We start from the raw sequence: 26,189 nt of genomic DNA, 5'->3' as shown, positions 1-26,189 counted from the left end.
GTGTCTTCTAACGCTCTTTCAGTTTTGGCATCAAGCTCAGGAGGTTCATGGCTGCACCATCCAGTCCTCAGGGATCTCCTGTCCCTTATCAGTGCAATCCTATGGATGTGCTGACTTTTACAGTGTTGCTGCCTGCACACAGTAAACAGAGAAATTGAACACAGCCCCTGTGGGCTCACTCTCAATTTCATATTTCAGTCAGGTCTTTTACTGGGAATTATACAGCACTTTACTGACAGGACTGTGTAAACAGTTTAACCCCCTGCAGAACATAATCAGGCTTTCCCTTGTATTTTTTATGGAATTAATAAACAGATTTGAGCTTTGCCTGGGCTTTCATTTCTCAACTTTTTTTTTTTTATTTTTTTTTTTATTAATATCTGTAGGAGCATCTCAGCTGGATCTGTCCTGGCAGCTAGAGGGCTGTCATAGTTGGAAGAAACTTGAAGTGGTATGTGGGAAATACCCAGGTCATTTTGTTGGAGATCTGCAAGTGTATGAAGTAGAAAAGGGTTTAATTATGAGAGTTAAAGAGCTATAAATGTTACAGAAAAAAATAAAAGAGGAAAAATGTTCCTACTCCCAAACAATTTCTTGCTTTAGTTTTAAAAAATTTTGTAAGTAGGCTTTTCCTGGTAAAAATTTATTTAGGAGAATTTTGGATACATTGGGATCATGCACCATAAAAACCATAAAATCTGCCAGATCATGTGTGGGACACTGTAAGGTGCATATTAGGCACCAGGAAAAGCCAGATAGCTGGAAAGAGAAAGATACTACTCCAGTATGTGATGAATGCATGACAGGAGTCAGAAAAGAATGTCATATTTTTATTCAAAATATAAATGCCAGGTTAGTTATTTCTTTTGCTGTTTCAATCAATCATCTACTGCAACTGTTATCAGCCATAGCAACTATAGGCTTATGAAAGACTTACTGTGCCTCAAAGAGATTATTGATAAAGATAACACACCTCAAAATAGTGTTTTCCACTGACTCTCATCCAGCTCAAATATTTGCTGCCAAGTCAGCTGAGGAAAGAGCAGTTGAACAGTTGCTCTGATTTCCCACCAGCACCTCAGTGTCCTCAGCTCGGTGCTTGCTTTGGTGTCACTTCAAGGAGAAAGCCAGATGCATGCAAGGAGGCCCAGCCCAGTGGCTGTGGCTCAGCAGGGAAAGACTGGAGATAACAATCCTTGTCTGGGGTATAATACTTACCTTTCCTTAAGTTACCAGCCCAAATCCTGAAGAGCTGTTCTACTGATTAAACTGTCTAGGGTTTTGTATCTGCTGTCGCCTGGCCTGGCTGCAGCCTATTATGAGAGTAATCTGAACATCTGGCACTGACCTTCCTCTCTCTTGGCACAAAGCTGTTTCCTGGAAGAGCTGTAGCTCTGCTGATGCCTGGATGAGTCCTCCACAGAGTCCAGCCTACCTATCCTTTATTTCAGTATTGCCTAACTCAGCTTTGGCCTGACTATCACAGACGGAAAGCGAAGTGCAGCCAAGCTTTGTCCTATTGTGGCTGTGGACGCTACCTTGTGCTTCCTGTAGACTTCTCCCACACCTTCACTGGAGGACAGGCTTACCCTACACACTGTCCCTTCTAGATTAGCCTTGTTGCTCCCTAGACCTGCTCCACCTGAACTCAGCTCATTCCCTGAAGGTTTTTTCCTGGCATAGCCCCACTGCAGCAAAGCCACCCTCCAGGGACACCATGAACTCAGCTGCAGTCTGTCCTGTGCTCTGCAACCCGCAGTATCCAAACAGGAGCTCTCCTCCCATTTCTGCACAGCACAGCCAAGCTCACCTGTGACCTGCCAGCAGGTTTAAAGGGACCAGTCTCCATCTAACTCAAGGCATCCACTGAATTGCAGACCATGCTGTGAAACAGTTAAGTGCTGATTTTATTCCCAGTAAGAGCAATATGCTCAAATGCATCTCTCCAAAACTGGAGTAAAGAACAAATACCTTGTTGGTATCCATGAAAATTACAAACAATAACATATGACACACAATACAAGAGAAAATGTACATTCAAAGGAGCACTGCTGACTTGAACCCAACATGAGACTTGGGCTAGGCCTAGAGTTACAACTGCAATCTGCAAACTGTTGTCCAGTGCTCTGGACTGGACAGTCAGCACTGTAGCCTGAGATGTTAGAACAGCCTGAAATGAGAGAAAAAGTAGAATGATTTTACATCTCTCTTTCAATAATACTGATGGTAGGTCTGAAGCAGCATCAGGGAAGCCACTGACGATTCTTCACAAGGAGAAGAAAATGCCTGGATTTATCCAACCTGCAACTGCACGTTGACTTTGGGTGGTGCAACCTGGCACATTTAAACACACTTTTGTTTTTTCACACTAAGAACAGCCATTTAAGTAATGTTTAGAGGATAATGCTGAATTCAAACCTGTCTTGAAAGACTTGAATTTACTTAAATCACAGTAATCTTTCAAAAAGCTTGCATGTGATTTTTCACTGTCATTAGTGGGTCATTAACTGAGGGCCATTATGAGATGAGGAACAGGAAGAGAAGGGTACCTCAGTAATAAATCACTGAGCAGATAAAAAGCAGTAAATGCTTCCAGCCTTACACAAGATATTCAGGCTGAAAAACCGAGAAGTTAGCTCAGCATGGTTCATGCCAAACCCACAACAGTGCCTTATTTCACAGCTGGTCAGACAAGTTTTTAAAATGCAAATTTAAGTCATGCTTTTCACCAAACTTCAGGAGAGGTCCCACATTCACTACTACACAGTCACATTTCACTGGAAGACTACCCTTTGGAAACTGCAATGGAAAGCTTAATTTCCCTTAAATCAGAATCTCTCCCAGAACAGTTCATGTTTTTGTTTGGGTTTTTTGTTTGTTTGTTTGGTTGGTTTTTTTTAATATGAAATAAAACTGTAACTTTGTCAAAGATCAGCAGTATGTAGGTGTCATCTAAAAATGTGCTTGCAAGTGCAGCAGGCTATTTGTTTCATGATAGCTTTTGGAGCAAAACAAAAAAAAAAGGCAGTTTTTCTAGAAATCAGTTTCTTCTTTCTTCCCCACAAATACTTAGGTTTTGTTTGGACTTAAGAAAACCGGAAGAGATTTTGAAAAAAATATAAAACATTTTCATGAGGAATACGGTTCACATTTTCATGTGAGCAGAACACATCATTAACAGAAATGGCTGAACAGTCCCCACCACATCACACCCAGTGCTTCCAGCAGTGTTTCCAGTTTCAGGAATAAGTTATACATGAACACATGTAACATGAGTATTAATTCATCAAACACTACTTAAGCCACTACTCAGCTGACAGACAGACACTTCAGTCTCTAAATTTCTCCACATTTCTGAAAGCTAAAGCTCAAGGTCATGAAGTAGAAGTAGAAAATCAGTTCATAACTGCACTCTAAACTTCCTGGGACTGGCAGAAGTGGTATGTGAGTACAGACCCAAGAGAATCAATGCCCAGCTCCTCAGGAAGACACTGGCTCTTGAGAAGGGAGCAGCCCCCAGGCACTGTCACTCTGGGTACACACAGGGGTCCCATACAAACCCCATTTTTCTCTGCTAGGTGCTACATCATAGCTATTGCAGAGTCCTCAGTGCTGCTCTCCTGCTCCAGGCCCACCCGGCGGATGGACTCACTGTATTTCTTCCGCCCCAGCTCAATGACATCTTCAATCTCATCAGCAATGTCCTGGCGGCCACTCTCCTTCATGGCTGTAATCAGCTTGCTCACACAGTCAGGATCCTCTGAGTTCTGCTGAGCCCACGAGAAAAGCATGTCCAGGATCTGCTTATTGAGGTCCTCTCTGAAGAAAGGAGGAAGGACAGAAGTAACCAACACGCTCTCCTGAGTAGCAAACCAAAGAGATCTTACCTAAGTCCCAGCCCTGGCTAGAGCCTTAAAGAAGCCATCCAGACACACAAAGCACTCAATGGGCCTGCCTCTTCCCCACCCAGCATAGGGGAGTTGCAGTTCCTGCATGAACATTTCTCTATAAAATGTTTTCCTAATGAAAGTATTAAGAAATACTGAAATAATGAAAGTATTAAGAAATTAAGGTATTTTGCTTTTGAATATAATTTCCTCACAGGAACATTAGTTTGATCATAACAAGTCTAATTCTCTCCTACTGCTTTGGCTTTTTGGTCAGGGTGCATGTCCCATGATGTACCACAAGCTCTTTTTGAATAACGATGATATTCACAATTAAAGCCATAGATCATTTCTCTTTGTAAGAGATGGAGTCTGGCCAGGAATCCAATCATAGAACAAAAGAAGAATGCAACTCAGCTGAACTACAAAGCTCATCAGGTTTGTTATTTCCCAATTTTGTTTTTCAAACAAAAAAGCTTTATTTTAAAATGGCAAGAGAAAATAATCAGTTTCCCATTATAAAAGGTATTACTTTCAGAAGACCCATTAGTCAACCCATCTTTAATCCAGTGAAACAATTACAGTGTAAGAACTTTCAACCAGCCAAGCACTGATTTATGATATTACACTGCAGATAGATGGACAGATAGATGTAATGCACCACTGTTGATTACTGTGTCCCATCGCACCTGTTATTGTATCCTATGCGCTCAATCTGCTGGTAGGTCAGGCCCAGGTTGAGGCCGATGCTCTGCCAGTCAGCTCCCACGCGCCTGGCAATGTTCAGCAGGTTTGCCTGTGTCAGGTACCCAGTCTCAGCATTGCCCAGGTTCAAGGGAGGGAAGGAGAAGCCACGCAGGGGACAGGGGTTCTCATCCCAGCGGGGTTTCAGTTGCTGTGTCAGAAAGAAGAGAGAGAAAGAACATTCTTTCCTCTACCATCTATTTTTGTAGAGGACAGCGTCCAGCCACTCAGTCTCCGCAGTGAAATCTCCTTCCTTCCGCTGCGGAGAAAGGAAGTTCTTGGGGCTGAAGGGTCAGGCTGTAAGAAGCAAGCAGGACACACACTGGCAGTGACCAGAAATGCTCACTGCCTCAGGAAAATATTGAATCGTAGTGCTCACAGTCATAGCTTGCATGGGAAATTTCCTTTCCTGCATTTACAGAGCAGTTTAAAATAAGCCACATCCCTGAAGCGTATTTGCCTCAGCAGTAAGAGAGCACTTAGTCTAGGTTTGTAGCTGAGGTTGTGTGTGTCAGAAAGGGATGTGAGATCACCACACGTGATCGGAAGGAAAGTATTCAGCCTACCAAGGTATTTATTGTTTCATGCTTCTCAAATGTCACTTAAATTCCCTAAGCAAAAATTGCATATCTCACTGTAACATACAGCCTAGCCTTTAAAGCTCACACCAGAATACCTACATTCAATGTTCAAATCCAGCATAACTACCTCATCCTATTGCCTTCTTTTTTCCTGCTGCATGAGCTGTGTGACTAAGAAATTTATAAACAAAACAGATGCTTTCCTTAATTACAGCGAGCTTCCTTGCATACTACATTCTCATTTTTTCAAAGGATCCACCCTCTCTGACTCTCTGACCACCCATTCAACAAGCCTGTGCTTGACAGGCAAGATGAGCAGGAGAGGTGGAGACCACTCCCAGCTCTTCACATTCTGGTTTCAGAAGAGCTCGCACACGGGGAGTGTAAAATCTCCACCATGACACAGCTGGGCAGCTATTTCTTGTGCTCATTCACTGCATGCCTTCTCATGGAAGAAAACAAAATTAGCTGAGCAGGAATGCCATGCTCTTACGCCATCTAGATTAATTTTTCTGTAGGAGACAACTCACAGGCAGTTTGATGGGCAGAGTAGCAAGCCAGAGAGAGTCTGGACCTTTTCTCCTCCTGCTGGCATCTTCAGGGATGCTGTCAGGAACTGCCCCTCGGTAGAAAGAGACCTTTGTAAAGAGAAAGCATACAGTGAGGCTCTGATTCAAGCACAGTGGCCTAGCCTATTGGCACCATGTCTTTTCCATTTGGAAAAGAATTAATTCAGCATTCTCATCTATCCTCAGCCCACAAATATGGTCTCTCAATTACGTGTAACTGGGAGGAGCACTGAGGTTCTGTCATAAAGGCTGGACTGCCTGCCAGCACCCCAAAAATTAATGGCAGGAATGTAAGTCAGACAGTTAAGTGATGAGTGATCCTTCAAGATTACACTTCTTGATTATTCAGAGTTTAGTCAGTGAAATGCAAAGCCAGAGAAAGAGGGTAGGAAAAGAGTCATGCCCAGCGCTCAGAGATTATTATGATGAGTATTGTAAAAGCCATGATGAAGGAGGAAACAAGAAGTCAGTGCAACTGGTTGCTCACCTGGCCTTTTACAGCTTGGCCTTTTCTGTCCACAGGGGAGGTCACATAGATTTCCTTCATGTTCTTCAAGTGGGAGTAAAAAATAAATGAGAGACGTCCATCCACGCAGTCAGGGCGATCTGTGCAGAGAAGCAGAAAGGATTCAACTTGTGGAGAAAAGTGTGCAGAAGCAGATCAGTCATAAAAATAAACCCACCTGGCTCTTGCGCTCTGCAGGTTTACAAGAGCATGAGAAGAAATTAAAGTCTGCAAACAGCACTTTCATAAAGAAAAGCAAACAGAAAAGTTGTGTGACCAGAGAATGTGATAAATTCAATGTCCAGGGGCTGGCTGCTGTGAGTAGTGGGTGGGCTGGAGACAGAGAGGAACGCCATGGAGGAGTATCACCCACAGCAGAAACATGTCTAGGGCCAGAGCAGGACAAGAGGTAGGTAGGTAGGAGCAGAACAAGCCCAGTACTGCCATACCCATATCAATGCTGATGCCTCGCTCAAAAGCTGCAAAAAATTGCTCTCCCTCAAACATCTCCACCATGTCGGATGGCTCAGGTCCTCGATAGCGGTTCTGCAGCTTCTTCAGCACTGGGTCAACCTGACAAAGAAGACAGTGTTTGGTCTGAAGCACATCTGTCCCCTGACCCATGTTTCTATACCCATGATGTTCCTCTCACCTTCAACAGGGAAGACTACTTCATGTGAAAAAGATGTAAACAAATGAACAAACACCCACTAAAAAAGCATTTTCAGTACTGTCTCTATCTTTTTAACTGGTCTTTATAACTTCAAAGACACGGAGGGATTTACTTACTACCATATCCCACTCACTATTCAAATACATTTTCTCTGCAAAAAGACATGCTACAATAGCACACAGCTGAGGACACCCGAAAGTTCGTTTTGACTTTGTAGCATGTGATCACAGTGGCAGTGCAAGAGTCAGGTTAGATTCTTCTTTCTATTTGTAACAGTAAACCTCTCTCACTCCATGACCATTCCTAGCAGGATTACAGACACACCCGAACTGCAGTCTCACTCTGAGTGTCACTGCTGCTTCATCTGGAGACAGTTTTAGCCCAGAACCCCATATAAAAAATCATTGCAGATGTTTGTGTCCACAGGTCACAGGAGGACAGGTAAGGAAAAGGAGCAACCAGAGCAGAGAATTATGCAGGGCTGGATACGCAGCTCAGTAGTGGCAGTCTGATAAAATAACCCTCGCCTCACCAACCTGCACTGCCTGCCAAGGGACACGTTCTCCACAGCTGCACACTCATACACTAATCTGAAAAAACACTGCTGAGGGCTGATACCCCTAGGAAGAGGCAGCAGAAGAGAATGCATGAGCACTTCCCATCTCCTTCTTGACAAAATCAGCCAGATTAGCTCACACTCAGCATAAACTAACCTGATGTTGCATTGAAGCAGATTAAGGAGTGCTCATACATTATGTTCCAGTGTTTGAACTGAGAACATCAAGGAATATAAATTAAAGTACCATTTCTAACCACTCCAGCTGAAAACAAGCAGTGCTGCTACTATGTTTTCACACCTATCCTATGTCAGAGAAGTGACATGTAAACTTTGACTTAAATTTAAGCCCACATGTTTTGCCTCATGTTTGCTGGATGATAATAGCAGATACATGGCCAGTAATAGTGTTCAGATTATTTCAGCAGCCCAGTCTTCAGGGTTTGCAGGGGAGGAAATCAGTGCATGGCATTTACCACTGCACAGAATGAGTTTTTTTCTTCTCCCAGCTCCCTGCGAGTCAGTATCACACCACCAACAGTGTGGTGACAGCATACCCCAGCCATGACTCTGGGCTGGTGAACAGGACCGTTCGGTGCCCTGCTGCCTTTACATCCTACAAAGGGAAGTCCGAGAAGCTCAGGAACAAGGCAGTGCAACCCAGATCAGACCTTGTGCTTGGGGACACACTGTAGCAGGACTTGCTCAGGATCCTTCTTCCTCTGCAGTGCAATGAAGTTCACCTGGTACAGACGCAGCCGCTCATAGACCTTCTTGGCAATGCCTCCAATGTAGGTCTTGGTGGTGTACCACAGCCAGTACCTAAAGACAAGGAATTTTATAAAAAGGAGGGAACATGCTGAGAGAAAGGTGCCAGTGTCACACCCACATGATTGGAAAGAATGACAGGTAGAAACAAAGTGCTATGCCAGGCCTGACTTGCAAAAGGAGAAGGGAAGAGATAGAGTTAATGTCATGGCCTCTGGTCAGAGTGTGGGAAAAGCAAGGCAGAGGAACATCCCATCTTTTCATCGGGACCAATCCTGCACTTACCAGGAGAAGTGAGTGACTTCAAACACTGCATAAAGATGGGTGAATTCCAGCACCACATCACTGGTAATATCATTCCAGGTTTGGCCCTCCAGGTCACCATGGAGAATATGCAGTCTCGATCGATCCAAATTTAGCCCTAAATACACCAATGATCAAGAGATGCTATATGCAGCAGAAGCCTTTACTCATGGCTTTACAAAGTCAACTACAGGTTTGGGTGATTTACTTTGTAAAGCCACCAAATAAGAGTTCATGGCCTTCTCTTCAGCATCCAGGACTGAAATTAGGCCAAAGAGCAGCAATAAGAGGACCAGGCTATCCCATTGCTTTTGGGATATTCTGGCAAAATACATTTTTATGAAGAGTTAAAATGATAGTGTGCTCATTCCCACCAACAGATTCATTCTACAATTCTCATCACTAAAATCTAGGGTTATTAATTAAGTTCTGTCTCTTTCTAATGTACATCCCACAGACTTCTCAATCCTGATACACTTCAGGCATACAAATACCAGGTAGTGTTATAATGAAGGCCATGTATTTCTTCACAAGAAAACCAGGTGAGGTCAAAGAAAATACAAGTAAGGAGGCTCAGGGTACTCAGCAAACAGAGGAATCCCTGCCATGACTGAGGCTGGTTTTAGCAGTTTTCAGAGTGCGATGTGGCTTAGCATGCAATCATACATTTTTAAATGCAATGGCTCAGCACCTGATTCATATGCAAGGAAAAGAGAAGACGGAGCTCAGGAGGCAGCATGTTCATTTCCTGCTTCAAGCTATTCCCAATCAAAAGCCCTTTTATAATGCATCTCCTCAGTGGGCAGGAGTGCCTCTCCAATCCACCACAGTAAAACCAGCAGTTTAAATACATATGTGTTTTGGCAGAGAAATCCTTTTGACAAGACCATTCTCCCAGCTTTTCTGGTCTGCGAACCCCAGCCCTGATCTGATGGACCTGAACTACCTTCAGCTCCCACTGCTCTGCACCACCACACAGTCAGGGGACACACCTTGCTGTTCCTGCAGGAAAAGCAGCAAGCTTTATTAACAACAGGAAATGCAAAAAAAATTCTCTCTTGCCATTTGTCATTTTCCAAATATAGCATTTCCTTTCATCAGTTTTGGGAATAAGCTGACCTGTGACCCCAGGTGGAAGAGGCAGCTGAATTCTCACTGGCTTGAGAAAATCCACCGTGGAGTCCTGGGAGAGGTAGAGCAGGGGACTGGCTTTGCACTCTGCATTGGCTGTGATTTCCTGTATCTCTTCTGCAGAGACTGGCAGCACCTGGATGTGGCAGACAGCACAGTGAGCAGTCAGGCACCAAATTCCCACACTGCTCACTCAGTTCCTCCAGCACCCAGCAGGCAAATGCTGCTCTTGCTGCAGGGCCCATTGTGAAATAAAGCACAGTGAACTTTCGCTGAAGTCTGGCAACCTGTTGGGGTGGGATGGACTTAAAGTATTACATGAGCATCTAGCAGCTCTACAGAACAACTAATTTTAGTGAACTGATTTTAGAATTAGACCCACATTAGATTCCCCCACCAGCCACAGTTCTCACTGAGCTTCTTTTGCTAGGGTCAGTTTTGCAAGGGAAAAAGAGGAAAAATCTCTTGTGTTCCCTTCATAGCTGCTACCCACTGATCTGCTGGAGGTGCCTTTCCCACACAGGGCAGCATGGAGCACGGTCCATGCTGCAGGCAGGGAAGTTAAGAGAGAAGGTGATCTGAAATGGGTCAGCCCATGAAGCAACCACGTCTAGACATGAATTACCCTAGGGCAGACATCTCTGTTCAGTTCTGTACTGAACATAAGAAAACAGCTGCACCAGAGCTCACCAAAAAGCATGCATACCTGCAGCTTGACACTACGAGGCTCTTTGGTGACTCCAGGAGGAAAGATCACTTTGATGTTTGGATCCACACTGGAAAAGAGCAATGTCCCCTCGGATGGCACTTTGCATTCATTTTGCACAAGTCGAGACACGACAAGGAACCAAGAGAAGTGAAGGACACAACAGTGAGCCACACACTTCTGTAACAGAGGACAAAGGAGAAAACATATAGGCATATAACTTAATACAATAAAGGCAGGAAAATGAGTACCTGCCAAACAGAAGAAAGTACTAAATCAGGGATGAAGCATGGCAGGCTGTCACTCATCAACTTCAGGAGACACACCTCCATGAGAGGAAACCTGGACCTGAAATCCACTACATTTTATAGCAGCTGGTCAAAACACAGCTAATGATATATTCCAAATATATTCACTCTTGGCTGGGCACAGCCAAAGAGGGAAACAAGAACAAAGTGCGTCACTGGTAATTTCAATCTGCTCACCTTTGATTTTCTCTTCCGCTTCACTCTTGTTTTCAGATCACTCCAGCTCTGCCCACTGAAGGTCCGAACTACCACCTCATGCTGGTGAGGTGTTTGAGGTGAGATACATGGCATAGAGATCTGCACCTCCTGCCAAAAAAGCATTCCTGTGAGACACCAATTGAAAGGATAAAACCAAGCCCAGCTCTGCTCTGTGGCTTCCTATGCAGACAAGAAGAGGGAGAGCAGAACATGGCCTGTATGCAGGGAATCAAAGAACCTGCTCTGCCATGCAGTCTCTGGGGAGGTGACAGGAAATGTCAGGTCTGCTATGGACTGTGATGGCAGGAAAAGTTCAGTACCTTCTGAGCAGAAAGGGCAAAGCAACTTTTGTAGTGAGCTGCTGTCAGCCATGATGGGGCTGGTAAGTGGTGTGACTACTCCCCAGCTTGAACACAAACCACACAAACAGACTTTCAGAGAAGGATGCAAACCATCCTCCTTTCAGGCTAAGGCCAGACACTGGATTTACCCTCTGGTGGAGCAGGGGGGTTGTGAGTGAGAAAGGTTATAGCTCAGCTCAATCAGGAGCAGTGGGGAAGGCAAAGGTGCCAGACCAGCACAGCATCAGAGAAGCTGGCTGTGTCCTTTCTGATTCTCTGCAGCAGGATTTCTTTGAGAGGTGGTCCTGTAGCTACTTAAAAGCACCAAGGATAACTGCAGCTATCAGATAAGCAGATAGGGTAACTGTCTCAAAGGTCCAAAAAGTGCTCTCAGAAGACTCCACTGAGCTACTGCAGAGGTAGATTCATCAGGAGGTGACTTGGGTGTATCCTCACCTGCTGGAATTGGACCCCATGAGGCTGCAGCTCCAGGACTCGACTCAGCAGGACATCGTGGTGTCTAAGCTTTACCCACTGAGGATCCGGCATGAGGGATCGGAAGCAGATCCGCAGAGGATCAGAGGTGGCCCCCGGCGGAAAGTAGAAATGGATGCCACAGGCTAGGACCACTCTGCAGCCTTCAGAGGTGACAGTAAAGCTTCCAGAAAAAATGCATGCATTTATGACATTGTGTAGTGACCTCAGCCCTCCAAAAATCAACAGAAGAATCTCATACTTGTGCTTGACTGGCCTACTGAGGCTATAAGCTCCTATACATTCCTGCAATATCCACCATGCACCTTGTCTGGGACCTTTTTACACCACAGTAATACAAGATCTTAGTAACAGAGGCTTACCTGACCTCTCCTGATGCAAGAACAAGTTTTTTTAGCCTTCTGGTACTGGATTTATCTGTGGCAGAAAATTTGGAGAGAAGGAGATAGAGGTACTTAAACCAAGGTAGACAAGAAAGGCTGAAGAGTTTTGGCTTAATCCTAATCTGACAGAAGCTAATGGAATCCTGGTCACACTGCAGTGGGCTCCAGAACACACCACAGCAAGAGGATGGCATGAGGCCTCAAAGTCCCAAGACATACAGAAAATGCTGGCTCTCCCCCAGGGAAACTCAGAAGCAGAGGGAATTAGAAAATTTTTCAGTTTACCCCTGCAGCTCTCAGGGGCATGTTTGACTGCCTGGGCCACCCCCAGGAATCAGTGATTGCTCTTGTGAACATGAGCACCATTGGGAAACCCTGATCAGATTCCTGCTCATTTAACCACATTCCTCTTGGACAAAGAGCTGCTCCTCTGCAGCCTGTGAACCTCAGGAAAGCAGGAGGTAACTGCACAGCGGAATGCTCTCTGAGGTTCTAGCATGAGCCACCACAGCCTTAGCAAGTCCAGGAACTGGTGCTCACCTCTGCTAAAAAGGCAGGACCCCTTTAGGGACCTCTCCTGATCTGTTTCCTGTGAGCCCCATTTTCACTTCCACTGTAAAACCCTACCAAGAAAGTCCAATTCCTGGGACCGCTGAGCCCTTCAGACTGGGATAGGCCTCATAAAAACATAACTAGTACTGTCTGTATCCTTATAACATAATAATTATTCCAGATAAATAAATGCTGATCTGATTCCTCCCTGCTTGTCTTCTCTAATCCAAACCCATCTACACCATGCTGGGCTGAGTGAGGGAACAGCTGGGCAGAACACACAGCAGCAGAAGCCTTGCAATTACCAGCCTGCGGGGACGGTTCAGTTTCTCCCAAGGGATTGCCTCGGACGTGCACAAATGGCAAGGTCTGGATCTCAGCAGGGATGGCACGGAGGCAGTTGTTCTGCAGATCAAGTCTGGACAAGTTGGGCAGGCTGGCAAGCGAGGCAGGGACCGTCACCAGGAGATTGCTGTGGAGATGCAGCCGACGCAGAGACTTCAAATTGGCTGCAGGTTGGAACAAGAAGTGACCCCCCATCTGTGCTGTTAATTGCACTGCACATCAGCTCGAACCCTCCCTCTCTCCTCAGCCCATGTAAACACACACATAATGAAGGAAAAGCACAAAAGCTTAACATCCCTTTAGCTCAAAATAAAGGAGTGCAAAGAATTAGCTGAGAAGCAACTCAACCTTTTCTGTCCTCTGCTTTTCAGATACAGGTAAGACACTTCTTATTTGTAAGTCTGAAGACTTGCAGTCTTAAGACTTCACAACAGCATCAAAAACAACTTCGGTCACAAAGCAATACAGGACCCAGGAAGCTGGGCAGCAGAAGTCAAGAGTCCAGTTCTGTGGACTGGTCCACAGGGGACAGTGTGCTTTTAAGCCCAGATTTGCATCCCATCAAACGTCAGCTCTTCTGTTACTAGTCCCAGCTGCTACCCAAAACCAGCCAGGCCAGATCCTCAGACATTGTAAATTATATTGAAATCTCAGCAGTGTCGCTGATTCACAGAAACAGTGTGGTTCAGAGAGTTGCTAATGCTCAAAGGCACTGACTGAACCAACCATGATCCTCCTGGATACCCCTTCCATTTGGCTCCAGTATGACACGGTTTATGCCAAAAACTCTGGGGACAGAGACTAAGGGTCTCAGAGGTTGTACCAAAAGCTTGGCAAGCCCATGTTCCTCTCCTCCCCAGTAAATTACATACCTAGGGAGTCCGGGATGCTCAGTAAGCAATTCCCAGAGAGATCCAGCTCTGTGCAGTTGTGCAGATTCCCAACTTCTTCAGGGAGCAATTCCAAAGCATTTTCTGAGAGATCCAGATCTTGCAGCATTGACAGCTCCCCAATGCTCTCAGGTAAGTCTTTTAGCTGATTTTTCCTCGCTGAGAAGAAAGTCAGTTTGCTCAGACAGCCAAAGTCCTCAGGAAGTGTCACCAGACTGTTGTGGCTCACCAGGAGCACACAGAGGCTGGGAAGGTGGAGAATGCAGCTTGGCAAGGTGGAGAGTCTGTTGAAGCTGAGATCCAAGTGGGTGAGACACCTGAGGTTCCCAAAGTCTGGTGGCAAGTTTGTCAGGGAGCCACGCTGATAGGAACCAAACTCATCCCTAGCATAGCCACCTGGGTGGAGGGAAGTGGAGGAAGAGGTCAGTATGTTACCAGGAGAGCTCACCAGCCTCATGTGAGACTCAGCACAGAGATCCACAAGACTGGGAGCTATTGATCACAATGAGCAGCACTAACCACAAAGTACTCAGAGAAGTGAATTTTCTGCTCCATGCCTCAGTTTCCTGATCAGTGAAAGGGGTATAATAGTGAAGAGCTATTATGAAATCAGGAGATGCCACAGTGAACCAGTACAGCTCTGCTAAATACATCTGGAGTCAAAGCTCAGAATGAGCCAGGCTACCTCCATTTACCACACTTCAGCAGGGTGGCCCATATACCTCCAAGCCTCCCACTCTCCATCCCCACTTCTTCCTCACTACCAGTGGCCAACACGCAATGCTCTATGCATCAAGGAAATAGTCCTTGCCCTCAAGGCTTTTATCCATGCTGTTGAGAAGCAAGCAGCCCTGAGGACTGAAATCTGCCCTTGCAAGACTGGGGGGCACACATGAGGAAAAACAGTGAAAATGTGGGAGGAAAAAGTAGGTAATTCAGTATTTTGCAGGCAGACATGAGGAAAGTAGTGAAGATGTGGGGAGAAAATTAGTTAATTCAGTATTTTGTAGGGCAGACAGCACAGACGGAGAAGAATGAGAGTTTTGTATCCCAGCTTGTGACACTCAAATTGGAGAAGGGTCGCAACCCTGGAAAATAACTTGAGCAAACAAAAGGAGACTTCCAAACATTTCCACTTGTTCATTGTTTCATACTCCTCCACAGTTTTCTATTTATATCCATATACAGCAGAGGGCACCAAACATTTCTTTATGCTGCATAATGGTACAAAATGAGAGCAACCAAACTAACAGGCACCTTGCACTTTGTACGTAAGATCTTAATGAACTACTTGATTGTACGTCAGGATGCTCAGGGTATGTGTACATCTCACAAAACAAGACTGATAAAAGGTACTGCTGTTATTGCCACTTTACTATAGAGGGAAAACACAAATCAAATTATTCATATGAGAAATTTGTGACAGATATAGAAACAAATCTCAGACTTATCAGTTTTCAGCTAGAACCCTGAATTCTGCCCCCAAACTCCCCCTTTCTTTTCTCATTTATTTTTAAAATTCTGCCTCCCAAAGAGCAAATGATTCAGTCTGATACAGAAATTATACAAACTGTATTGAGATCCTCCCACAATAAACAGATGAGACAGTCAAAGAATGATCTAATATTTATAGCTCTAACAGTTATTATGCTTTGCCAAATTACATGCACACCCTTTGTCCTACTTCAGATAAAATGTTGATCTGAATGAGCCTCCTCTGGTTTGTCTTGAACTCTGCTAAATCTACAGTCACTGACAGCAAGCAAGGATTAAGCATGGATTCATACAGACAGAAACACAGCAAAGACAGCTTATTATACTCACAAAAATTAAAGAGGGGCTGAACATTTACCAAACACCTTTCAATCCCCCTCTTGTGCAACTGCAAAAAATTCTCTTCTTCTAGAAAATGACTATAGAAAACACTGTAGCATCAACCCAACCAGACTCCAAAAAACCCCGTCCCCAGGCAGGCGTAGAAACAAAGGGTGGAAATAAGAGTCTAGAAGCTGTATGTTGTTGAAATCTGCATTCAGCTGTGAGCAAGTCTGAGCCAAAGCTATGGTAAGGGGCTCTGCATCAAAACACTTCCAAGGGCAGTTTGTCCTGTGGATGTGGAGAGGATTAACAAAAAATCTGAGCCTAGAAAAGTTGGATGGTGATGGGCCCAGGAATTTACCTTTAATCATCAGGGATTTCAGGTGCTTCAGATGAGGAAGGCTGCCCAGTGTGATGTCAAGGAGGCAATCATTGCTGCTGAGCCGGAGGAACTCAACCTGGACCACCTTTCCCTGTTGCTCCTTGAACAGCTGGAGGAAACGGTGGCAGCCGTCAGGATAAACATCCAGGTTCAGTCTGTTGTCTGCAAGGCAGGAGCCAACGAGGGCAGCCCCTGAAGTCCCCTCCCTGCACTCATCCCTGAGCCCCAGCAGCTCTGCCATCTTCTGTATCTCATCCACAGGGTCCAGACATGCTCTGACTTGCCAGGCAGGCAGGCACTGGCAGCACCACAAGGCAGCTGGGACAAGGAGAGGAGGAAAGATGGCTCTGAAAAAGAACACAGGTGCACGATGAAAGCTCCTGCCCCAGTCCAGAGTGGCTGGAAAGAGTTCATAATCACAGCAAGATGGTAGGAAAGATTACATGTATGTTACTGAAAGCTTTGGAGGCAGAGAGCACAGAAATGCAGCATGACAGATGTCACAGAGGCTTCTCCTCCTAGGGAAATCTTTCCAGCCAACATCTCAGCAGGGAATGGAGCAATTACGCACCATCAGAATAAAGACCAATATTAACTTTAAAAGATAGAAATGTAAATGCCTATGCCTAATGCAGATTTCAAGGTGCCTTAGTGGGAAGCTTTACAAGTGAAGAAGAAAACTGGGGCAGAGAGAGCTGAGCCAGAAGCAGAGCCCAGAGATAGCTCACAAACTGTGACAGGCTCTCATCGAACCTGGTTGTGAAACCAAGTGTCAATGGGATAAAAGCAAGTGGACAAAGGGCAGCAGAGAAAACGTGTCAGGGCCAGGGATAAAAAAGGCATGTCACCTCTTGAGCTTGGCAATTAAACTAGGTTGTGGTGTGACTATCAGGAGCTCTTTGTAAACCCTGCCACGGATTGAATTGGTAAATGGTAAAAAGAAGTTTGATTGATGCAGAATTAGAACAAACTTGGCTGTTGTCCAAGGCCAGAAGAAACAAGCTAATGCCCCAGCAACACCCTGAGGAGCAGTGCTTTCACTGTTAGCCTGTGGGACATGGCAGCACTGATGTTCCCTAGGTACAGTCTGGGGGGAGGCATCACCCTCTGAAAGAGCAGGTATGCCTCACCCTGAAAGAACAGAAATGTAAGGACAGGAAGAACAGGTAGCAGAGCCCAGAGGCAGCTCACAAACTGTGCTGGGTCCTCGTTGAACCTGGCTTGTGAAAATGAGTGCCAATGGGATAAAAGTGAAACAACTGCTTCAGCATAAAGGCGATAATTTCTTGCAATGACATTGCACACAACATGTACACAACCCTCTTACAGATATGTGTAAGAAAAAATTTCATCTGCCACAGCTTTGTAAAACTGTCAGTGGTGAAGGAACCAGAGGGCAGCTCTGGAAGCCACAGAGGCAGCCTCAGGGCCAACAGACAGGTTCAGACGTGGTGCCATAGACATTCCAAAACACACACCTGGACATGGACACACCTAGACCTGTGTATGGACACACACACCCCTTCACCTGGACACACACCCCTTCACATGGACACACAGAGCCCATACATGGACACACACAGAGCCCATACATGGACACACACACCCCTTCCACATGGACACACACTCCCCTTCACCTGGACACACACCCCTTCACATGGACACACACACAGCCTGTACGTGGACACACCCACCCCGTGCATGGACACACACACCCCTTCACATGGACACACACACAGCCCGTACATGGACACACACACCCCGTGCATGGACACACACACCCCTTCACATGGACACACACAGAGCCCATATATGGACACACACACAGCCCGTACATGGACACACACACCGTGCATGGACACACACAGCCGGGCAGGGCTGTCCGCACTACCCTGTGTCCCTGGCCCCGTCACCCCACGCCCACTGTCCGGGCCCCGGCAGCAGCTGCTGCAGCCGCGGCCCGTGCCCGGCCGAGCACGGCCCCGCTTGTCTCACCCCTCCGCACCGGCCCCGGGCACTCAGAGGCCGGGGCTGGGCAGGGTAGAGCTCTGAAGGCCACTTCCTGAAAAGTTCTCGGGAGCTGCGCCGCGATCCGGGGCGGGACGGGACGGGGGAGGTGCCAGAAGCAATGGGACGTGGGCTGGATGCTATGGGGAGCCGTGTTCCGGCGTCCTGCTGCCACAGCAAGGACACGAAAGTAGAATTTCCCGACGCGGCCACTGCCCCGGCACCGCAGCCGGTCGCGGTGCGGCTCCCCAGGGCTCCAAGGGAGCGGGAGGCACGGGCAGCTGCGGGTGTTGTGCTCATTCCATACAAATCCGGGGAGAGAAATGGAACTGGGGCTGCGAGCCCAAGAGGGCGCAGGACAGGGGCTGCCCTGAAAGGAGGTTGTAGCCAGGGGGGTCAGCCTCTGGGACAACAGGACATGCTCTCCACCTGATGTCCAGATTCAGGCTGAAAGAATTTCTTCACAGAAAGGGTGGTCAGGCATTGGAATGGCCTGCACAGGGAAATGGTGGAGTCACCGTCTCTGGAAGTGCTTAAGGAAAGACTGGATGTGGCACTTAGTGCCATGGTCTAGTTGACAGGGTGGTGTTTGCTCATAGGTTGGACTTGATGATCTCAGAAGTCTTTCCCAACCTAATTGATTCTGCGAGTCTTCTGGTGTAAGCTGCACATGGTCCTACGGGAAATTTCTTCAAATAAAGAAATAGTCATTCTCTAGAAGAAGAGCATTTTTTGCAGTTGCACAACAAGAGGGGGATTGAAAGGTGTTTGGTAAACACCTACAGGGAGCAGACAGTAACCACTGACTACTGCTCCAAGCTCTGGCTCAGTTATAACACTGTGAGCATGGTTGTTTTCTCACCTGAGCTACCACGGAAGTCCCATCACACTGGGAATCTCTGGGGCACCGCCAGGATGGCAAGGCAGGGTTAGCCACAGCCCACACACAGCCCTGCTGCTGAACCAACACTCCTCGTTTGTTTGGGTCCCATGGGTTTCAAAGTGTTAACTTTTTACTTCTATTAATTTCCCTAATGCAGGAAATCAAGTGAATAAGCACAGGTGGTGACTCCCATAATCCCATGGTGAGACTTTGCCATAGGATTACCACCTCCCAGCCTCCCAGCATGGGAGCAGCCCTGTCCCTCTTGCAGAGAGCCTTGCCTGAGTGTGCTGTCCCACAAGTGGGTTCTGTCACCCAGTGTGCAAGAAGCCAATCCACACATGGAGTTGAAGTATTTCACAGAACCACGAAGCCATTCAGATTGGAAAAGACCTCCAAGGTCATTCAGTCCAACCCGTGACCAAACACCACCATATCAACTAGACTATGCCACTAAGTACCACGTTCTTTCCTTAAACTCTCATCTCTGGGGAGAGTGACTCCAACATTGCCCTGGACAGTCCATTCCAATGTCTAATCACACCTTCTGTGAAAAAATTCTTCTGAATGTATAAGCTGCACCTTCCCTGTCCTCTTGTCCCATTGCTAATTGCCTGAGAGAAGAGGCCAGCCCCTGCCTTTCTACAACCTCCTTTCAGGTGGTTGTAGAGAGTGATAAGGTCACATCTGAGCCTCCTTTTTTCCAGGCTAAACAACCCCAGCTCCTTCAGCTACTCATCACAAGACCTGTGCTCCAAACCCTTCAGCAGCTCCATTGTCCTTCTCTGGACACATTCCAGCACCTCAATATCTGTATTGAAGTGAGGGGCTCAGGACTGGACACAGGGCTTGAGGTGTGGCCTCACTTGTGCCAAGTACAGAGGGACGATCACTTCCCTACTCCTGATGGCTACTCCAAGATCACCAAGTTCCACCACTGACCAAACACCACTGTGATAACTAGACCATAGCTAACTGATATGTCCAGTTCTTCCCAGAACACCTCCAGGGACAGTGATTCCACCACCTCTCTGGGGAGCTCGTTCCAATGCCTCACCACCCTTTCCATGAAGAAAAGCACAGACACAGGTGCTGGCTTTCTGGATTAATCACCCATTGCCTATCTCTGCGCTGATACAAAATAAACAAATATGGGGACTTTCGTGTGTGGATCTGCCTCATGTGCACCTGGTGGCAGAACCCAACTCATGGGACAAATGGAGGGGCCAGGCCAGGCCAGGGAAGGATTCCAGAGCTGGAGGACAGTATTAAGCTTTGTCAGGGGAGGTCTAGGTTGAACATCAGGTGTAATTTCTCCACAGAAAGAGTGGTCAGGCATTGGAAGAGGCTGCCTGGGCTGGTGGTGCAGTCACCGTTCCTGGAGGCGTCTAAGGAAAGACTGAATGTGGCACTCAGTGCCATGCTCTAGTCGACAGAGCGGTATTCGGTCACAGGCTGGACTCGATCTCAGAGGTGTTTTCGGATCTCATTCACTCTGTGACTGTGATTTTGGAGAATCACGACCATCCCAACACAAACGATAGGACGCCCCATCACGGCCAGGACGGGCAATCCACGTTCTGCGCATGCTCCACCGACAGCGCCGCACCCGCGGTCCCCCATTGGCCTGCGCGCTGCCCGCCGCTCCGGCCCAATGGCAGCGCTCGTTGTTGAGGGGTGGCGGGAAGAAGGCGTTGCCGAGGCCCCTCCCCTTCCTTTCGCCGCCGCGCTGCTCTCACGAACGCACGTCTCAGCGCCCGCCGCCGCCGCCGCCGCCCAAGTACGCGCGCGGTGCGCCCCCGCTCCGCGGCAGTGGTGGCGCCCGGCCCACCCGCGCCAGTCCGCCGCCGCCCGCGGGGCTCGGGCGAGATCACTCGGGGCGGAGGGGGTAGAAGGGGAGAATGATGGCCATGTGCTCTCCTGGCCTGCCCTTGGGCCGGGTCTGGCGGAGGGACGGGACGGGCTGAGGCAAACGCCAGGGCGGCAATGCCGCGTAGTCGCCTTGTTTCGGGAGAGGTGTACGGTGACGGCGCGGGCCTCGGGTTCTCATTTATAAGCGGAGCCAAAGGATTGTGGCTCGGAGGGAGAAGGGATGAGCTCCCTCGGAGCATACGTAACTGGGCCCTGCTGAAACTACTCTCGTGTCTTGCAGGATGCGTTACGTCGCAGCTTATCTGCTCGCGGTGCTCGGGGGCAATGAGTCCCCCACGTCCAAGGACTTGAAAAAGATCCTCGACAGCGTCGGCATAGAGACGGACGATGAACGCATGAACAAGGTGGTGTTGCCTCTTAATTCCAGGTGTCCCAGCCAGCGCCAGACATTGGAGCCGTTTCCTTGGCTTTGCTGTTCCCTTTGCCTCCTTATTGATCTGCTTTTGTTCAGCCATTCGTTGATCCTTACCACTGTGATTTCTAAACACTGTTGAGCCAATCATAAGATTTTACAACTTTTGTTAAAAGTCCGGCTTTCTTATTCAATACCTGTCCTCTCCAAAGGTATTTGTAGTTCAGTGTAATCCTCATTGAGATGGTGGCTGCATATAAGGTTGCATTGAAAATGTTGTATTATGACATCCTGTATAGTCTGCACTGAAGGTTCACTTCTTATTTTCAGTCAGTATCAATTCAGAGCTAACACTTGAAGGCCTGATACTCACTAATATGTTCTTCCTTAGTGTGCTGCAAAGGAGCATTTGTTTCCTCACCAAGAAACATAGGCAATTTCTAACAGGGAGATTAAAGGTATTTGATGATAATATATAGGAAGGTTTTTGAAATTAACACCAAAGTGATTGTGTTGAAAAACAGACTTTTAAAGAGTATCTTAATTAGAATGTTGCTTGTGATATAATAGGTCTTTAGCATTGTGGACCTAAAAATAATCTGACATGGGGAAAAAAATCCAAGAACCAATAAAATACTGGTTTCACATATCCCATACTGGTATGTGAAGTGTTTCCAGAGAGATAAAGGTAAAAAGAAAATACTTACCCAGTGTTTTACCATAGGCCCAACCAGACAGTTGGTTGGCTGAGCTGACAGCATCCTTACAGTGGTTTGGGATTGATTTGGTTTGAACTTGTGGTGCTCCTGTTTAAGTTCCAAGTCTTTTGTCTTTGGCTCCTTTAGGTTTAATACCTTAATGAATGAATTACTTTCTCTGATCCTCCAATATTTGGAAAGCTGTTTCAGAATATGTTTTGGTCATAATTAATTTTTGCATTGTCTGTATCTTAAGCCTGTGTAAATGTAGTGAAGTCTTAAAAGTGCCTTTCTCCTGATGGAACAGTCATGCAGGCGCATAGTTTCACACATCCCACACTGTGTGTATGCAGAAGGTCCCTGTTAACAAGCTCTTGGCTAAAGTCCTTTGGCTTTGGCCACTGACTCCTGATAGCTGGGACTCACCAGTAAGTTCTGGAGCATTATTTTTAAGTGCTTGCTATAGCAGTTTTGGGGTTTGTGCTTTGCTTTTGTCATCCCTTATGGTTATTCAACAATGGTAGTAAAATTAAAGTTGGAACTCTGTGTTCCAGGGCAAGGATACAGTGGTTTGGCTTTTAACATTTGTTTGGGCTAGGAATGGGATCTTGTGGTTTTGGGTCCAGAACCCATGCCTCAGAGCCTCCCAGGGGGCATTAAGCAAGAAATGTAAACAGTCCCTCAGTGACTTACACTGTGGTGGGTCTTCCTGATTGGTTCCACAATATCTCTGTATCCTCTTTTTTTCAAGGTCGTTGGATTAATTATGAATTCTGTAACAGATTTCATTAAAATGCTTAAAGTGTTCAAGACTTAGATAAGGTTTTCATGTCAGTGTTCCGTTTCTGGCATTGAGAAGTGGGAATTTTGGGGCTAGATAAGCAGCAGGATGGAGGCGCTGCATATGATGATTCATCAGTACTCATTTAGATGTAGTTTATCCTCATGCTGTTTGGAAGCTCAACATTCTGCATTTTACTTACAGGTTATTAGTGAGCTGAATGGAAAAAACATTGAAGATGTAATTGCCCAGGGTAAGTAGAGTCGCCAGGTGACCCAGATAATTACCTCTGTTACTTTGATAGCCTAGACCTGAGAGTATAGAATTGGTATCAAGTCACTGACTCCTTGTTCAGCATCGTGCATCACAGCTGAATTGAGTTAAATCAGGTCCATTCTAATTCCCTGCAGGTCAGTGCCAGTACCTGCTGGGTTTCGCTTGTGGACCACATTAAACTGGAGAACTCAAGCATGTGTGAGCTTACTGGTAGTCTGCTCATGATGTAGTTTTCTGGACATGTTGATAAGAGACTGAGCTGTCCTTCGGGTTCTCTAGGAGCTGTTTTGTGTTTTACCCACTTGTGAGCACCAGTGATACAAAGCATGAAGAGCAGGCAGTTGGCATTGGGGTGCAGCTCCACCCTCTGCGGTGAGCACAAGCCTCTCCGGTGCACATCTCTTGTAGAACTCTCAAGAGTCCAGCATTCCCTTTCCCTGAGGCAGAGCTCTGAGGGCTGATTTCCATAGAAACTTGTGCTCCTACTGAAGCTGGAACTTTCCACGTGAATTGACTGGGTCATAGGGCTGAAGTAAAGCAGAGCTGAGGTAGTGCAAAGGTTTCTGATTAATTTTTATTTTTTTGCAAGTGTATAGACACAAGGGAATTTGCAGGCATATTTTTGCTTAAAGGTTGCCAGGATTTTGCTTGGCCTTGCTGTCAGAAGCAGGCACTTGACATTTCCATCCATGTGGTTTGAAAGACCTAAGAGAGCTATTATACATGTGGTTACAACACACTTACACTGTCTTTCTGTAATACTTTAAATAAATTGTTCCTTAGAACATATATCCATATGAAACATGTTTGTTTACTTTGCTAGTTTAATTAGATCTTGAAGTAACGGAACTATTTAGAAACTGATTCCCAGAAACTGGAATACAGGCAGTGTTTGTATGTGACCTTTGAATGCCAAGGGAACCTTGGTATGTCAAAGACAAGAGGCCAGAGAACTAGCTGGCTTTCCAAATACAAGCAGAAATCAGAAGTCTCAAAGGAGATGCAATAGGGTTCATAGGGTACTGAGGAATTTGTTTAAAATACTGTACTCTTTGCCATAAATAAATCAATGTTTCCCTTTCTCTCCTGTAAGTGTGATCCAGTTATGCCGTCAGAATTCTCTTTACCCTTAGAGGGGGGGAAAAAAAAGTGGAGGAAGCCAGTGCTGCCAGTATGTTACTTTTGAGGTACATTATCACTTTCTAGGCTACTGTGCTGTATTCAGAAAACAGTGGGTGTGCAAAATTGGATGTTTGCTGCTATTTTTATGCCAGCTTTTGGAAAAAAGAGAGGGACTTTGTGTACAGAAGAAAACTTACTAATCATACGCTGTCAGTGTTCTTGGGACAAGCCTTTGTGAATCTTAAAACTCTCCTGAGTGTTTTTCACAGAACAGTTTATATTTATCATGGATGCAGCCTCTTGTTCCTTTTAGCAGATAGTGACAGGTTCAATCCATGAGACAGGATCTGTTTTTTCTGCACTCTTCCATTTCCTCTGACTTCTGTGCTTGGGATGAGCATGTAAATAAATACCTTTTCTTGTATCCCATTCAGGTAATGGAAAACTTGCCAGCATGCCAGCTGGGGGAGCGGTGGCAGTCTCTGCTGGAGGGGGCTCTGCTGCTCCTGCTGCAACTGCTGCCCCTGCAGCCGGTGAGTGTGAGCCTAGAGGAGTGGCTACAGGGCAACTCCTGCTGTCTCTGGTAACAGCTTGACAACTGAGTCCACATTTCAGGGCTTCTCCACTTTGGCAGTTCAGTATGTGATGGAAATGTCAGCTGAACAGTTACTTTTCCTTTGGACAGTCAAGTATTTGGTTTTTATCTGCCTTAGGATTGGTCTTGCTTAGATACAAGAATCAGAGAGACTTGGTGGTGTAAAGCACATCTCTCCAACAGTAGTGTCTGTACCCATTCAGTGTATTTGGTTGCTCTGGAGTCTCTAATACAAGTAGGCAGAGGAGCTGAGAACACCAAAATTTGTATCTTGTGATACAAGATACAATAATGATATAATATATATTTTATATATATATATAATGATAATATCATCTTATCATTACAATTATCTTATTACTTGTTACACCACTTATCTTTGGTGCAGTGTTAATACTGACCATTCACTTGGTCTTTTTTTCCTTCAGCTGAGGAGAAGAAAGAAGAGAAGAAGGAGGAATCAGAAGAATCTGATGATGATATGGGATTCGGCCTCTTTGATTAATTATTTGTTATAGAGAAGTTATTAAAAGTCTTTGTTTTAAATGTTTTTGTGTTTATTATTACCATACACGTGCTCTTGGATTCAGCTGTTCTTAAAATAGCTCTGACACAGCTTTGATTTTTATCTCTGTCTCCAATAGGTGAGTTTTCTGACTGTAGGACTCTGAGAGTACTGAGGAAATGGCAAAGTTTATGTGAACCTGGATGTTTGTTTTGACTCTACTGTTTCTTAAAACAGTGTGTAGAAATGGAATCTTCCTGAGTCTAGCCTTCTCCATATTATTTTGCTCTTGGCTACTCAGTGAAGTGTCTCATCTATTGAGCAATAAAAGGACTTTGTTTTCCAGGATCTGTTTATTCAATTCTAGAATGTGAAATTGAATGAACAGCAGGCCTGAATTAGTCCAGAAACATAATTTCAGAGTTAATTGTACTAATTTGGTTTTAAAATACTTAAAAGCACCAATTTTAATTGCGGTCAGATTTCCAAGATCAAGACACAACACCAATAAAATGGATGGCTAGGATTTCCTGTTACATCCATATGCTTAACCAAAACAAAACAACCTAACCATCCTGCTGTCATGAGACACAGATCAATGCAGAGGTGCCCTTCATGCTGAATGGCTATTCTGGGCTATCAGGACATAAATCCTACCTTGATCTGAGCAAAGAAACATGAAAATGGTATTTCTGGAGAACTGAAACATCTGGCATGCCTAGAAGATCGTATCAGCTTGAGAGGAAAGTAAATTTTGCTTTATGTATGAAGTGTGTACTGATAGAAGATTGATTTGGCAGGCAACTTACCCTGGCTTCTTGTGGAAGTATGCATTTGTCATTGTAGGTAGGCAGAGTACAAATTGCATGTGTGATGATCTTCCCATGATAAGTCTTATCTGTG

At 45.9% G+C, this 26,189-nt stretch overlaps 2 protein-coding genes and 1 non-coding gene across 4 annotated transcripts; 2 read left to right on the top strand and 1 right to left on the bottom strand.

Moving 5' to 3' along the window:
- Nucleotides 1-1,153: 1,153 nt before the first annotated feature.
- Nucleotides 1,154-18,211, bottom strand: PIDD1 (p53-induced death domain protein 1). Its single transcript, XM_088057767.1, has 16 exons — nt 18,131-18,211; nt 16,115-16,482; nt 13,918-14,331; nt 13,006-13,209; nt 12,128-12,182; nt 11,727-11,928; nt 10,909-11,037; nt 10,424-10,603; nt 9,706-9,853; nt 8,569-8,704; nt 8,187-8,337; nt 6,736-6,859; nt 6,269-6,387; nt 5,743-5,850; nt 4,577-4,782; nt 1,154-3,819 (listed from the first exon to the last, which is right to left on the bottom strand). The coding sequence occupies exons 2-16, from the start codon at nt 16,374-16,376 to the stop codon at nt 3,582-3,584; spliced, it is 2,676 nt and encodes an 891-aa protein (XP_087913893.1). The 5' UTR covers nt 16,377-16,482; nt 18,131-18,211; the 3' UTR covers nt 1,154-3,581.
- Nucleotides 18,212-20,693: 2,482 nt separating this feature from the next.
- RPLP2 (ribosomal protein lateral stalk subunit P2) lies at nt 20,694-25,327 on the top strand. Of its 2 annotated transcripts, none has more exons than XM_005522370.3 (5): nt 20,694-20,805; nt 21,178-21,301; nt 22,993-23,041; nt 24,621-24,719; nt 25,210-25,327. In XM_005522370.3, exons 2-5 carry the CDS (start codon nt 21,179-21,181, stop codon nt 25,284-25,286), a joined length of 348 nt encoding a protein of 115 aa, XP_005522427.1. In that variant the 5' UTR covers nt 20,694-20,805; nt 21,178; the 3' UTR covers nt 25,287-25,327. The 2 variants fall into 2 exon arrangements, with proteins under 2 accessions (XP_005522427.1, XP_087914438.1); XM_088058312.1 differs by having other exon boundaries at nt 20,758-20,816.
- Nucleotides 23,176-23,308, top strand: LOC148183985 (small nucleolar RNA SNORA52). The gene has a single exon (XR_015773036.1). It is a non-coding gene; the product is annotated as a small nucleolar RNA SNORA52 (small nucleolar RNA).
- Nucleotides 25,328-26,189: the final 862 nt, after the last annotated feature.

This window comes from Pseudopodoces humilis, chromosome 7 (assembly GCF_049639895.1).
Source record: "Pseudopodoces humilis isolate 2021_Gansu_Grassland_sample_001 chromosome 7, ASM4963989v1, whole genome shotgun sequence".
In the NCBI taxonomy this organism is placed as follows: Eukaryota; Metazoa; Chordata; class Aves; order Passeriformes; family Paridae; genus Pseudopodoces; species Pseudopodoces humilis.
This window is presented reverse-complemented; position numbering and strand designations above follow the sequence as displayed.